Here is a 14,239-nt window from a genome sequence, read left to right as displayed (position 1 = left end):
CACGCACAGTTCTCGTTGTGTGTCTGTATAAGGAAAGGCTGGCAGGTACACACATGCATGCACATACACATGCATGCACACACATGCATGCACACACACACAGTTCTCATTGTGTGCTCTGGATAAGGAATGGCTGGCAGGACTTCTCATGAGTCAAGTCTGAAAATGAAATGAAAGCAGAGTGACAAATCTGAAAACCTACAGTCTCAGAAAAGAACCACTGCTGTTCTGAGGATGACATCTTGATGTCACTACAAGGTCCACGTGGCCTGGCGTATGGGCAAAACTAGTTGTGTGGGGTCAGGCCTGACAGGTCTCTGGTTCAGGGAAGCTTACGTTTTTACATGCCAAGGAAGCTGCACCAAGGTGGCTGGCTGAGTTTCTCAGCCTGGGGAATCTTGGTCTCTTGGAACTGTCAGGGAAGGTGAGCTGTTCCACACCCATGCAGCTCTGGGGACACTCTGTTAGTGACGTACACTCTTTCCTGAAGCAGTAGAGTTCTCGTATTAACAGCATGGCTTCAAGACTTGTTAACCAGCCAGGAGTGTTGGGTTGCACGCCTTTAGTCCAGGCCTCAGGAGGCAGAGGCAAGTAGAGTTGAGGCCAGCCTGATCTACAGAGTGAGTTCCAGGATAGCCAGGGCTACACAGAGAGACCTGTCTTGAAAAACAAAAAAACAAAATTAAACATAAAATTTAAAGAGTCTCGTTAAAGCCTTGAGTAATGGTAGCTCATACCTAAACTGTGTTTAGGCTAAGGCAGGATGGCCGAAAGTTAGAGGTCAGTCTGGGCTTCATTATGAGATCCTGTCTCAAGTGTAAAACGTTTTGGTATAAAATACTTTATGGGGGATGGGTAGGGGGTGGCCGGTGGGTGGCATGGGAGGGAGAGGGAATGGGTGGATTGATATGTAAAATAAGATTTTTTTCTTAATAAAAAAATACTTTAAACTGTACAGTCACTGAAACATACTGTAACAGAAATGTCCACACTTCTCAGTGCTCTGCCCTGTTCTCTGCAGAGTCACCAGCTCCCCTTCCCCCTCAGGACCCCTTTCTTCTCAGGGGCCTTTTTAGGCTCAGGCTCTAGCTTTGGAGGAGCAGATGAGGGGAATCTGGGGCATTCTCTGTGACTTCCCTGTCTCCCTTAGCTGTCTTAACCACAAAGGTGGCCACTGCAGGGTGAGGCCTCAGTGCACACCGGTGAGTGTGGTCTGCATTGCTGCTGGGCTTCCCCTGTTCTTCATGATGCTGTTACACTCTTTTGGGGGTTTTCTCTTCTTTTCTTTTCTTTGAGACAGAATTACTCTGTATCCCTGGCTGCCCTGGAACTCGCCCTGTAGACCAGGCTGGCTTTGAACTCAGAGATCCTCCTGCCTCCACCTCATGCATGCTGGGATTAAAGGCATGTGCCACCACCACCAGGCTTATAACATACCTTTTAGAAATGCTTTTATTAATACTTTTACTTTTCTTAACCTTTCTTTTTTTTAAGATTTATTTATTTATTACATATACAATGTTCTGCCTACATGCCAGAAGAGGGCACCAGATTGAATTGTAGATGGTTGTGAGCCACCATGTGGTTGCTGGGAATTGAACTCAGGACCTCTGGAAGAGCAGTCGGTGCTTTTAACCTCTAACCATCTCTCCAGCCCTTCTTAACCTTTCTTAACTTAAATGAGTAGCAGTTAAAATTTTTATGTGCATTTGTCTCTAACTCTTCAATGAGTTATAATTAATGCAGCATTGATTTTGTTTTGTTGTTTTCTGTTTTGGGACAGGGCCTTTCTGTATAGTCCTGGCTGTCCTGGAACTTGCAGAATAGCTTTGAACTCCCAGAGATTCCCCTGCCTCTGCCTCCTGAGTACTGGGGGTTAAAGGCGTACACCTCCATGCCTACCCTTGATTTTTCTGTTTTAAATGTGGAGTTTGAAAATAACTATGCTCTTAGTAAATAAAATTGACTCGAATATAAGCTCAGTGTTTCTTGACTGTAAGTGGGTTTTAAGTTTTACTTATTTGTTATGTCAGTGTTTTACCAATCTGTGCATTACTGGTGCCTGCAGCTATCAGGAACTGAACCATGTCCTCTGCAGTATCAACAAGTGCTTTCTGCCACTGAACCAACTCCCCCAGTTAATTATAGCTGCTCTATATTAAATTCTTTGGTATAAATTGTAGCATAAAACTGAGATTACTAAGTGATTTTGGTTGTTTCATTTTTAAATTACATGGTTTTCTGTAGGATATTTGATTTTCCCTGTGTTCTGGTATCTTCACCTGCAATTAAATATTCCTTCCCAAAAGTTTATTCATAAAATTGTTTTTAACCCAGCAGGCGCAACTCGGATTCTGCAGGCCCGTTTGCAGTGCCTGACCACCTTCGCCAAGATGTCGAGGAGTTTGAAGCTCTTTATGACCAGCACAGCAGCGAGTATGTCGTTCGTAATAAGAAGCTGTGGGACATCAACCCCAAACAGAAGTGCTCCACGCTGTATGAGTGAGTATCTTCATCCCCGTGGCTTACTTCCAGGGCTGCCAAGTGAGGGTCCAAGCTGTTTGTGTCTTTTACACTTGTTAACGTGCTTACTGTTTGTCTCATCTCTGGGGGATGTGTGTTCACAACCTTTGCCGTGTATTTCACCAAGTTTATTGAGGGTTTTTAATTACTAAATTCAGAGTCCTGATCATAATTTGTTTGTCAATTTGAGCTCCTGAGACTGATAATTTTTGCTTTTAAAACTGTGCTGATAGGACTGGTAAACCAGACTTTCATCCATGGTCTTGGGGTTTTGAGAAGTGAAAGTGTGTGGGTAGATCTGTCTGTGCATTCACAGCACAGGAAGTCGCTCCTCGTGCCCCACAGGGTGTCTGTAATCCACTTCCCCATGAGGGTTCTCCTCACCACACCAACGAGGTCACCACAAGCGCCCCCACAGAGTCCTCCATAGTCTTAGTGGTGTCTGCTATGCTTTGCGTACAAGTTATGGTTTGACTGTTACAGAATAAATACAAAATTTAATTGGAAGAAGCCAGTTCTTTGAGCAAAATAGACCCAGAGCTGGAGTGAACAATCTCAGTTCACACCTGATGTCAGACTGAGCAAGGTCTCAGATCCTTCAGTGTGAACCTGGGTCTTGGGACAGAGTGGATTATTGATCAGGTGTGATGTGTTCGGTTCTTCTGAAGGATTGCATATTCCTGATAAGCGTTTTAATGGGTTTATTGTATACAAATTAAGTGTTTTTTTCTGAGTTTATTTTGGGGGCATGACTTGTTTGAGGTTAGTGAGATACTGAGGTTTTTTTGTTTCCCCACTTCTCATTTGGCATTTTTGTTACTATCATTCCTAATATTTTTCTAAAAAAATTTTCTTGATTTTTCTATTTTTACATATATTACACAATTATTAGTTGGCAGTTATAAAATAACATCTGAGCTTCTTTTCCCAAAGAAAGCATTAAGGGATTGTGTTCTCAGGGCAAGTGGGTCTCTGATTGTTGTATCATTGGTTTCTGTCTGGATTTCATTGTTTCCTCCGGATTTTGTTGTTAGGGGCATTGATACCAGAAGTAAAATATTTTTGCCTGGGGAAGAAGAAAAGAGAACCCTAGTACTTTCTTGTAATTCAATGTAAATACTGTCTTTTCTAGCTACTTCTCTCAGCTGTTGGAAGAGCATGGCCCCTTGGACATGAATGACAGGGTGTTCACTGAAGAAGATGAGTTCTTCCCTGAAGAAACTCGACAGATGCTAGAGAAAGCAGGAGGTTTGAAATCTTTCCTCCTGGGATGTCCTCGTTTTGTTGTGATAGACAACTGTATTGCATTGAAAAAAGTTGCCTCAAGACTCAAGAAAAAAAGAAAGAAGAAAAACATTAAAACTAAAGTTGAAGAAATTTCAAAAACAGGAGAATATTTACGAGTTAAACTGCCACTAAACCCAACTGCTAGGGAATTTAAACCAGATGTAAAGGCCACACCAGTGTGTGAGGATGTGAAGTCCGCACCAGGACCAGCTCCCGAGGACCTGAAACCCCAGCTGGACTCTGATAGCTCTTCTGGCTCAGCTTCTGAGGACAGCAGGCTGGAAGCAGTCTCTTCCGACTCCCCCACACCACTCTGTGAGGATGTGCATCCCGGGCCGGTTTCCTCCCCTCCCCCCACACCAGCTCCTGATGATGCCGCACCGGCTCAGTACTGGGCTCAGTCCCGCGTGGTCACCGGGTTCTGCACATACCTCCCTTTCCAGGGGTTCGACCTCAGCCAGCCGCGGCCAGCGTACGTCAACGTGCTCCCAAGCCTGTCCCAGTTCGCTGGCATCTACACGCCGTTGGCCAGAATGCCTCCTGAGTATTCCTTGCAGAGGCCCATGCCAGTGGTGCCACCCTTTGTAGCCACTGACAGAGCAGATAAAGGCGCTGCTGCGTATTTTGACGGTCATAATTTGAACCCCGAGAGTGACGCTGATCACCAGATTGCCTCTGGCACACAGTTCCTCGATGATTCTTTGGAAGTGTCGGCAACGTCCCGGAGCAGCCCAGATGATGCCAGTACAACTCTGAGTGAACCTGACAGAAACAGCGGGTGTGATGGGAGCACTGATGACCCATGTGAAGCTTCTCTAGAAGGTGTCAGTGACGTAACGCACACTCTACCTGCTCCAGTGGTTGCCGTACAGGTAAGACTTAAAGAGAAAATGTGTGTGTGTGTGTGTGTGTGCGCGCGCGCGTGCTGGTGCATGTGCACACATGCTGCAGCTCGCACACTCATGTTAAAGGACAACTTTAAGGGGTCAGTTCTCTCCTCCCACTGTAGGATCTGGGGACTGCACACAGGTTGTCAGGTTTGCTAGGCTGCACAGGGTGTTTGTTGGTACACAAGCTAAATTTGCCTTTTCATTTGTCATTGCCATTATGTTTGCTAAAAGAAGTAGTTGGCTTCATAGTGGTAATGAAAACTTTTTCTTGGAAAAAAAATCTGTAAACTGGATGGTGGTATTCCAGCACTCAGGAGGTAGAGGCAAGAAGATCTCTGTGAGTTCGAGGCCAGCCTGGTCTACAGAGTGAGTTCTGGGACAGTTAGGGAGAAACCCTGTCTCAAAAAGCAAGCAAAAAGATAGGCAGAGAAAAATATTTGTCAGTATGAGCCCTTCTTTTGTTGTTAAAAAGAAGTTTGGATTAAGCAATATATAATAATCTGTGTTCCCTGCCGAAGTTCTACACTGATAGAAATAGCATCACTCTCATGATTATAAAGGAAGGGGGAGAGGGCTTGTGGCTGCTCCCCTAGAGGAGAGCACACACTACTAACTGCAGCAGCTGCACCACACTGGCCTCTGCTGCATCCACAGCAGAGTCAGAATAGCGGCCCCTAGTCTGAGCTGACTGCCCCATAGAGAGAAGGTAAAAGGACAGGGTCTGATCGTGAGCTCAGTGGAGGGAGCTTGTTCAGCATGCACAGAGCCCTGGGCCAGCCACTTGATAAGTAATGAATAAGGGAGAAAGAGGGAAGAATTTGGACTACACATGCCCAAGTTCTGCCAGGTGGAGAGAAATGAGTGGTTTGTATGAGCACCTTCCTGACAAGCATGCAAATAAGTCAGGCCTCTCCACAGTTGTCTTTGGGTGTGAATTCACTGAAGTCGGTGTGGAATTCTGCCCCCCTGAAGTTTTCTGTTTCCTAGGAGCTTTGAAAAAAATGTTGAGCTGGGCAGTGGTGGTGCACAGCTTTAATCCCAGCACTCTGGAGGCAGAGGCAGGTGGATCTCTGTGAGTTCGAGGCCGGGCTGGACCGACAGCCTCCAAAACAATACAGAGAAACCCTGTCTCGAAAAACCAAAAAATACCCAGAAACAGCTGGCCTGACAAAGGTTAACTCTTGAATCCCAGGCATCAGCCTGGGAATCCAGCACGGGACTGATCAAGACCCCCTGAATCTGGGTGTCAGTGAGGAGGCCTAGGTAATCTATTGAGCCTTGGGCAGCAGATCAGTACCCATCCCAAGTATACACACGGACTTTGGACTCCCATAGAACAATGTGAGGTGCACTCTCACCCTGAACTCTTGGGGAAGGGTCTAGGCCCTGCCCTATATGAAATGACAGACTATGGACACCCCCATGGAGGGCCTCACCCTCCCTGGGGGAATGAGGGGATAACGGGGGGGGGGGGGTTGGGGGGAGTGCACGGGAGGAGGGGAGGGAATGGGAGAGGGACCTGGAACTGACTTGTGAAGCAACCTCGTTTCTTATCTAAATTTAAACTGGAAAATAAAATAAAAAAAGAAAGAAAAACCAAAAAAATAAAAAAAGAGAGAAAAGAAAAAAAATGATGATACTACAGAGCTAGCATTAATTTTGGTTACATTCTAAACGATGTTTTCCTAATAAAATCTTTATATGAAGAGAAATAATCGAAAAAAAATCCTTGGAAAAATCGTGGGCGTCCTTTGAACTTTACTGGTATGATGAAGTCTGTTAAGTTTTAAGTGGTCCGTTTGTCCCACAGGTGTCTAGGAGTGTAGTACACCAGGGCGTCAATACCGAGCCGTATGAACCTTTTGAGACACAGCAGGTGAGTCAACAGTATATTAATTGTTTAAATATTCCATTTTTATTAACATATGAATCGGTGCCAGCTAATCCCAAAGTTACTGTGGGATAAGCTTTAGGCTATGACAAAAGCTGTTGGTTTGTTGTTGAAATTTGAGAAGAAGCCAAGAAAAAGGTTAAGTTTTGTTTCCCTTTATGTGTTAATTCAAAGGATAATGACTTTCTTTTAGCTGAGTGATGAGCACGTATTAATGTGTAAATAAGGTAATTGACATGTACAATATCAGAAAATACAAAGACTTAAGCCACTTTAAGAGTGGTTCAGTTATCTTTTTTAAAGGTAAAAACATCACCACTAGTATTTATTATTGTTCTGGGAATATTAACTAATAAAATTTGGTATGAGAAAGAAAAAAGGAGGTATAAGTATCATTATTCATGGAAATTAAGACCAGAAGAAGTGACAGGTAATTACATACAAGATACTTTCCATGTACTAAGACCAACTTACTAACTTATTAAGAGAAAATATTCCATTCTTAGCAAAAATTTCATTTCAAGATAGCTAAGCTACTATTGAGAGACTTATGAAGAGATGGGGTGCCCTTGTACTTGGTTGGTTAGGATGTAACGAGAAGACTGATTTTCTTTTTTCCCCTAGTTTATTTCCTAATTCAGGATAATCTTACTACACGTGTGAACCTAAACCATGTTTAATAGTTATCTATTGAGGCAGGCTGTAATGGGCACACCTTCAATACCAGTACTCCAGAGGCAGGCACATCTCCATGAATTCAAGGCTAACCTCAAAAATCTAGTGGCTTAAAATAACAGTAAATATTTGCTCTGTCATCGTTTCTCTTGGTCAGAAACCCAGGAGCTGTTCAGGAATTCTGGGTCTAGAAGAGTAAATATTCTTAACACAAAAAGGGTTTGCCAATCAGTAAGAAAAAACTGCCTATCAGAAAAATGGGAATTAGCATGACTATACAAGCCACAATAAAAGAAATGTTGATGTTTTTAGACATTCACAAACAAACCAACCAATTCCATATGCCTGGTATTGGAAGAAGTAAAATGCAGCTTTCTGGGAAAGCTATACAGATTAATACACACTGATAGGTGTGTGGAGACCAGTGAAGAGACAGTTTAGAATTTGTTTTGTTTATAATTTTAACAGTCAAAAATTAGATACAGTTTGAAGTTGCACTATGTAGCTAAAAGTAGATACAGTGTTCATGTGGTGAAGTACTGTGGTGCTGTTCTTCAGCACAGACCCAGCTGTCGTCACAGAAATGTATTGTTCATGCTGTCTGAGCAAGACCGTCAGTTTTCATACACTAAAGAGCCTTTAAACTATTGAAATACACCGGGCGTTGGTGGCGCACGCCTTTAATCCCAGCACTTGGGAGGCAGAGGCAGGCGGATCTCTCTGAGTTCGAGGCCAGCCTGGTCTACAGAGCGAGTTCCAGGACAGCCTCCAAAACAATACAGAGAAACCCTGTCTCGAAAAAAAAAAAAAATTAAGTACACATTACTAGAAATCATGAGAAATTAAGTATCAGCTATATTCATCTTACACATGCTAAGTTTTTTGTTTGTTTTCGTGTTTTATTGAGACAAGATACTAACTATGTAGACCACACTGGCCTGGAGTTCATAGAGATCCACCTGCCTTTGCCTCCTTAGTGCTAAGATTTAAGGTGTGCACCACCACACCCAGCCCATGCTAATATTTTGATGTGCAGCCTTACTTGTTCATTTCTATGTAGTTAAGTGATATCTTGTAAAAGATGGAATCTTGTTTTAATGCATCTGGAATTTGCATTCTTCTGTTAGTACCTGTTAGAGAATCACAACATGTTTGCTTGTTTCTTTACAAGAATGTGTGGCAATTTGTTTGCTGTCTTAATTGAACACTTAGAATGTGTCTGCTTTGTTTGTAGACAGTACTATAGTAAACCAGTCTCTGTTGGACACAGTGTATATTCAGTTTATGGGCTCTTCTTATTTTTACTTAGCTCCAAATCAGGAAAGTCAGTCTGCACTGAGAACATTGACAGAAGCTGTGTTAAATTAGTCCTGAGTTTCGAGACTTAGACAGGTCCAGTGACCGGCGGCTAAACCCTCCACTGCTCCAATAGCTCACCCTTGTTTTCCAGACATCGTAACCTAAAGCTGCCATTTGATGTCCCAACTGTCTCTGTTGGTGCCTAGGATATAGAAGTAATCAATAATACCACATTCGCTGTGATTCTTTTACAAATTGAGAATAAAATAGAGGTAATTGAAGTCTTTGCTGTCAAGTTTTGCTGTCAAGTTTTGCTTGTGTGTCACAGTAGGCGTGAAGGTTTCACGTCTCCATCGTGTCAAATCTCGGTCTGGGCAGACATAAACTGAGCCCTGCAGAGCACAGCGGTTTGTCTGCCTGTGCTGGCTGTAAATCAGTGTTCTGATAAATCCTATAATTTCGGTTACTTGATTCCTTGTCTTTTTAGTTGTGAAGTAGTCTGGTGCTGTTGCAAGTAAGTTGTTAAGACGGCTCAGATTTTTGCCATCAGGGTTGATTACTGAAGGGGTCTGCCACAGGAGGGCAGTCTTCTGCACCTCCGGGTTTCCCAAATCCCCAGTGCTTTCTTCAGACACAGTAGCACTAAGCTACAGAAAGTGCTATCTGTTGTTTATCGGTATTTCACAGACAGTATCACATCCTGTCTTTCTGTTTGTTTTGATTTCAAGCTAATACATGGCAGATAACAGAAAGCAGTTCCTTGGTAACTTTTTTCTTTTTTTTAATTAGCAGCAGCTAAGTAGGGCAGTGGTGGTACACGCCTTTAATCCCAGCACTTGGGAGACAGAAGCAGACGGATCTCTGTGAGTTGGAGGCTAGCTTTGTCTACAAAGTGAGTTCCAGGACAGCCAGGGCTACACAGAGAAAGCCTGTTTTGAAGAAGAAGAAAAAAACCTACCAAAACCAAAGCTGGGTCCTTGTTTGAACAGTGTTTAGAGACTTTAAATTCTGAATTATTACAACAGTTCCCACATAAACTTTCCTTTTACCTTCCTTTGAGACAGTTCAAAACAGATGGCAGGTTTTAAGCCACTATTAATTGGTGCCTCTGGTTTACTCTTAGGGGGACCTCTCCTGGATTGAGAAGGAGCATTGCCTGTTAAGAGAGCAGCTGAAGGCAGCATGTGAGAACTATGAGCGGATCCAACTCAAGAGCTCAGAAGAGATCAGGGACCTGGAAGAAAAGCTGAAAAGGAACGAGGAAGAAAGCCAGGTGACCCTGCCTGAGACTCTCCTTGATTGTGTGTGACAGGGAGACGCGTGTACCAGTGCGAGTGGCTGGGTAGAGCCTTACACACTGCTTCTGAGAAGAGGACTGGGAATCTGTCGTTCCAAAGGCTCGTGTGAGGCCCAGACTCAGGCTTGCTTCTGTCCTGACCGTTCTGCTTAGAGCTGTTCAGATAGAGCAGTTAGGTCACTCCACTAAAGTTTAGTCCGCTTGTCTGGAGACTTTGGGGAGTAGTTGCATATTTTCCGAGTTTACTGTAGCAAGTGTGAAACTCCAGTGCACGCTCAGGGCTTAGGAAGCAATGGCTCCACTTCTGTCCTTCACCGTGTACTGCAGTCCCCTGGTGTCTGGGCTAGATTCTGTTAGTCCAGACGGGCCGCCAGCTACATCTATGGAGGGGGAGTGGCACCTTCGGGATAGCTGGGGGCTGCAGTGGGGCAGTGAGATTGCAGACGCCAGAAACTGCTGCTTCCGGCTCATAAAGGGAACGGAGACACTAATCCACTTCAGAAGGGAAAAATTGAGAGGTCTAAATTAACAGCTGGAATAATACACTAAATAGTGGAAAAGTACCTTAATGTGACTTTAACTAGGAAAACTCTTCATGGAGATTGGAGTATCCCCAGAGGAAAAGGGTGGATGGTCACAGGTGACTGTAATAACACTCCCCAGGACCTGTTTGCACACAGATATAACTGGGAGAGTCAGAGGATGAGGGGAGTTAGTCTTTCTCTTCACTACCTGTCTGGGAAAAATAAAATAGTAAAAGAAAAGAATTAAACCCTATTCAGCACATGACACATGGGATACACCCTTGAATAAAAGAGATATTCAGTAAAACAGTGATACAGATGTCGTATTACCTCAGGAAGATTTGCATGTAATCCATGTGGCCTCCTGTGTGATCACGTAGCAGGCAGATTCAGATGCATAGTCACTTCAGGGGGTTGTTTGATGAGTGACATTTGTGACAGAGACCTCCCCAGCTCCACAAAGTAGTGGTCAGACTGGGAACTGTATTTGTACAGTCCCGCAAGCCTGCCATGTCTGGGGAGATGGCGTGCCCAAGAGGACGGCAGGGACAGTATAGAGCTTGGCTGCTGCTCCCTGGCTTTCAGGCATGAGGTCTCAGGCATTTGAGAGAGGGTCTTACTGTGTCGTCTAAGCTGGGCTCCAATGCAATATCCTCGCCTCATTCATGTGGAATTCTCTCCTGCTTTTTCCTTTTGCAAGCTTTTGATCTGGTGTGCCAAGATTGCACTCAAGAACATGGCGGGTTCCCTCAGGACAGGCTTGTTCGGTTTCTAGACTTTTCCTAGTGAACTGTGTACCTCTCAAGTTGTGTTTCTGAGTTTGGCTGTGTTTTCACAAGAGTGGGTGGCAGTTAATATCATTTCCTTGTTAATTATGAAGCAGCTTTGTCATTAAGGGCAGTGAGTGCAAACAGCACTTGAACTTGGGGAATATTTTTGTTGGCAGAGCTGTGTGTGTGAGTGTGTGCACACAAATGTGATTATAATTCTTTATTTTTCTGTTACCTGATCTCCCAGAAGTACCTTTGCCAATTAGGTTCTCATGCCCTAGCATAACCTTGTGGTTGCACATAATCTCCTTTTCACAGAGCTAGGTCCAAGTGAGGTCATTGGCTCAGTATAAACAAAGTTGGCGTGGCTTCCAGCTGCACAGCAAGCAGACTTGATCTCAGGAATAGAAGTGACCGTGTAGAATACAGGAGCTTATCCGTGTGGTAGGCATGGGTCATCCTAGGCACTGTGGTGACGTAGTGTGTTTGGAATCAGCAAGGTTTTATTAGCAAGGAAAGTGTGAACAGCTCCCCACCCCAGCCTGAGGGAGAACCACAGAATGTGTGTGCTTCTGTCACTCAGGAAGAGCGAGCCTCTGCATGACATCCATCTAGAGCACTCTCTGACATAGGTCCCGGCTGTTACAGAACTCGACTACTTAGCAGCGCCAGCTCTATAAGCATCGGAACCCTTGGTGTCTGGGGGTGAAGAGTGAGAAATGGCCTCTTGGTCTGTATCACTTTTGACTGGAAATCCAATACTTCCTATTGTATCTGTGTAGGTTTATTATAGTCATTCTTTCTGAGGGAGAAAGCCCCATGTTTCTGTAGCTGAATCCTTGATCTGAGCATGTTCTAAACCTAGACAGGAAGAACTAAGAAATTAAAGTCTTTCTCTAGCAAATAGGAGCACAGAATTACATTAAACGTTGTTGGTAGTCATAGAGTTTCACACTAGAAACTTGTTAAGGACAGCTTTTTTCTTTGAGAGGAGCCTTCCCACCAGCCTGGTTCTAGAGCCACATCAGTCCCAAATGAACACACAGGAGGCTATATTAATTATGAAGCTGTTGGCCTTGCTTGCTTCTTACTGGCTAGCTCTGGCTTAAGTAATTACCCCATAATTGTTAATCTAAGTATGTCTCTTACCGGAGAATAGTTCCGGGCTCCTACCCCATGGCGGTTACATGTTGAATTACTCGTGTTTCTCCTACCCAGAATCCTCCTGGACTCCTAGCCCCACCTATCTAGATTCCTATTGGCCAGCAGTAATTTATTGACATATACACAGGACTTCCCCAACAGAAACTAACTTTTTTTATTTGTTTTAAGCAATGCTTGGATTGTCTGGTACACTTTAATTATCAGATATACCATGTCTTACTTGTGGCTGGTATTTTATCTAGAAAGGTATCCTACTCATATGCCTTGCACCCCCTGAGTGGATGGTCCTTCACTAATGACTGGAGACTTTTCCATGTTTATCGGGACAGACATTTCAAAAAGCAACAACTGCGTAAGGGGGCCGAGAATTAAGTCTGGGAGTGGCATTAAGCCTGACCCTCCAGGGGAAGGGAATTAGCATTGATTGCCTCTGTAGAGTTTCTCCAACATACTGCCTGGACTTCAGACAGGTATTCAATCCAGATGCCTTCATTGATCAGTCAGCAGTATCACATTTGCATTTCTGAAAGCAAGCAAAATCTGTTGGATGTGGCAGCCAAAACATGTGCAGTTACTTCCAGGTTAGGGAGCTGTGTAGGGAAGACTGCAGTGTACGTCCTGTGGGCACACAGGGTTCTCCAGAGGCCTCTCTTATGGCCAGTGCTCCGGTGGCTTCAATGTGGCTGGCTGTGCTGCGTGTGCTGAGCCCTAGGGCTGGAAGTGGTTGTGTGTCTGTCCAGAGTGCCAGCCCCGCTGGGCTTCAGTTGTTGCATGTGCTGAGACACTGTCACTGTTCTAGGCTTTGGGGATCTTTTGTCTCCGGAAAAAAGAATTGCCATGATTATTCAAGTATTTTCTAAAATGCTTTTAGATCTCCAAGACAGAATTAGACTGGTTCCTCCAAGATTTGGACAGAGAAATTAAAAAATGGCAACAAGAGAAAAAAGAAATCCAAGAAAGATTAAAGGCCCTGAAGAAAAAAATTAAAAAGGTTGTAAATACCAGTGAAATGTAAGTAACAGTTGAAGCGTGGTGCTGTTTACTATCTTGTGGTTTCTGATTCTTGTCACATTTTTTGTACTTAATTTCAAATACATATCAGGTAAAAAGCCTCGTATATACTAGTTTCACAATCGTTTTACATCATTTGAAAAGCATCCATTGAAGAATTCTTTCACCTAAAACTTTGAAAATTCTTTCACCTAAAACTTGGTCTGAAGTGCATGCTTTCAGATCAGTTACATAGACGTGAGATAGCATGTAGCTGAGTCAGCAAAGGCTCAGTTGCCTTTACAATTAAACATTACTGTGAACGTTTTCACTGCCCTACCATGCTGGCTGCTTAGTCACTCATTTATTTTTTTATTCTGAAATGGTGTCATCTCACTGTGTAACCCTGGCCGTCCTTAACCTGGAGATTTCCCTATCGTGTTCCTGAAGAGCTGGGGTGCCAATCATGTGCATTCCTGGAAACAAAAAACTAAAACTTGCTCTAAACAACACTACATGATGCAGTAAAATGGGGCTGTCTGAGTTCACGGGGAGCTTTGCATTTTATTTTCTTCATGGATGAGGAGTTATAGTGAAAAAAACCTGAAAGGTAACTAAGGTTTTGTGGCTGCTTTTATAGGTCTGCCTACAAAATTGATGAATTAGATACGGAATGCGGATCACATCTGGACCAGTCCCTGGGAATCAGGCAAACCAAGCTTTAATTATTCTTAGCATCTTTCACTACAATCTTGCTTATCTGTCTCTCTGAAATAATTCTCAAGCCTTGAATATGCATATATTCAGGTTTCTACTTTTGGTTGTTTTTTTCGAGACAGGGTTTCTCTGTATTGTTTTGGAGGCTGTCCTGGAACTCGCTCAGTAGACCAGGCTGGTCTCAAACTCACAGAGATCCTCCTGCCTCTGCC

The 14,239-nt window shown here is 43.8% G+C and overlaps 1 protein-coding gene across 5 annotated transcripts in view; it reads left to right on the top strand.

The window, feature by feature from the left end:
- Ttc3 (tetratricopeptide repeat domain 3) overlaps nucleotides 1-14,239 on the top strand; it is a 96,897-nt gene that overhangs the window by 69,509 nt on the left and 13,149 nt on the right. For 4 of the 5 annotated variants that reach the window (XM_040750424.1, XM_040750423.1, XM_013116169.3 and 1 more), the window contains 6 exons: nucleotides 2,338-2,502; nucleotides 3,656-4,682; nucleotides 6,511-6,576; nucleotides 9,689-9,838; nucleotides 13,192-13,331; nucleotides 13,951-14,019. In XM_040750424.1, the coding sequence (XP_040606358.1) occupies nucleotides 2,338-2,502; nucleotides 3,656-4,682; nucleotides 6,511-6,576; nucleotides 9,689-9,838; nucleotides 13,192-13,331; nucleotides 13,951-14,019 (1,617 nt within the window). The remainder of the gene's footprint in view (nucleotides 1-2,337; nucleotides 2,503-3,655; nucleotides 4,683-6,510; nucleotides 6,577-9,688; nucleotides 9,839-13,191; nucleotides 13,332-13,950; nucleotides 14,020-14,239) is intronic. The other variant, XM_013116168.3, reaches the window with a different exon arrangement.

The sequence above is a fragment of the Mesocricetus auratus genome, unplaced genomic scaffold (genome assembly GCF_017639785.1).
Source record: "Mesocricetus auratus isolate SY011 unplaced genomic scaffold, BCM_Maur_2.0 Super-Scaffold_100008, whole genome shotgun sequence".
NCBI classification, from domain to species: Eukaryota; Metazoa; Chordata; class Mammalia; order Rodentia; family Cricetidae; genus Mesocricetus; species Mesocricetus auratus.
The sequence above is the reverse complement of the archived record's forward strand: the minus strand, read 5'-3'. Positions and strand labels throughout refer to the sequence as shown.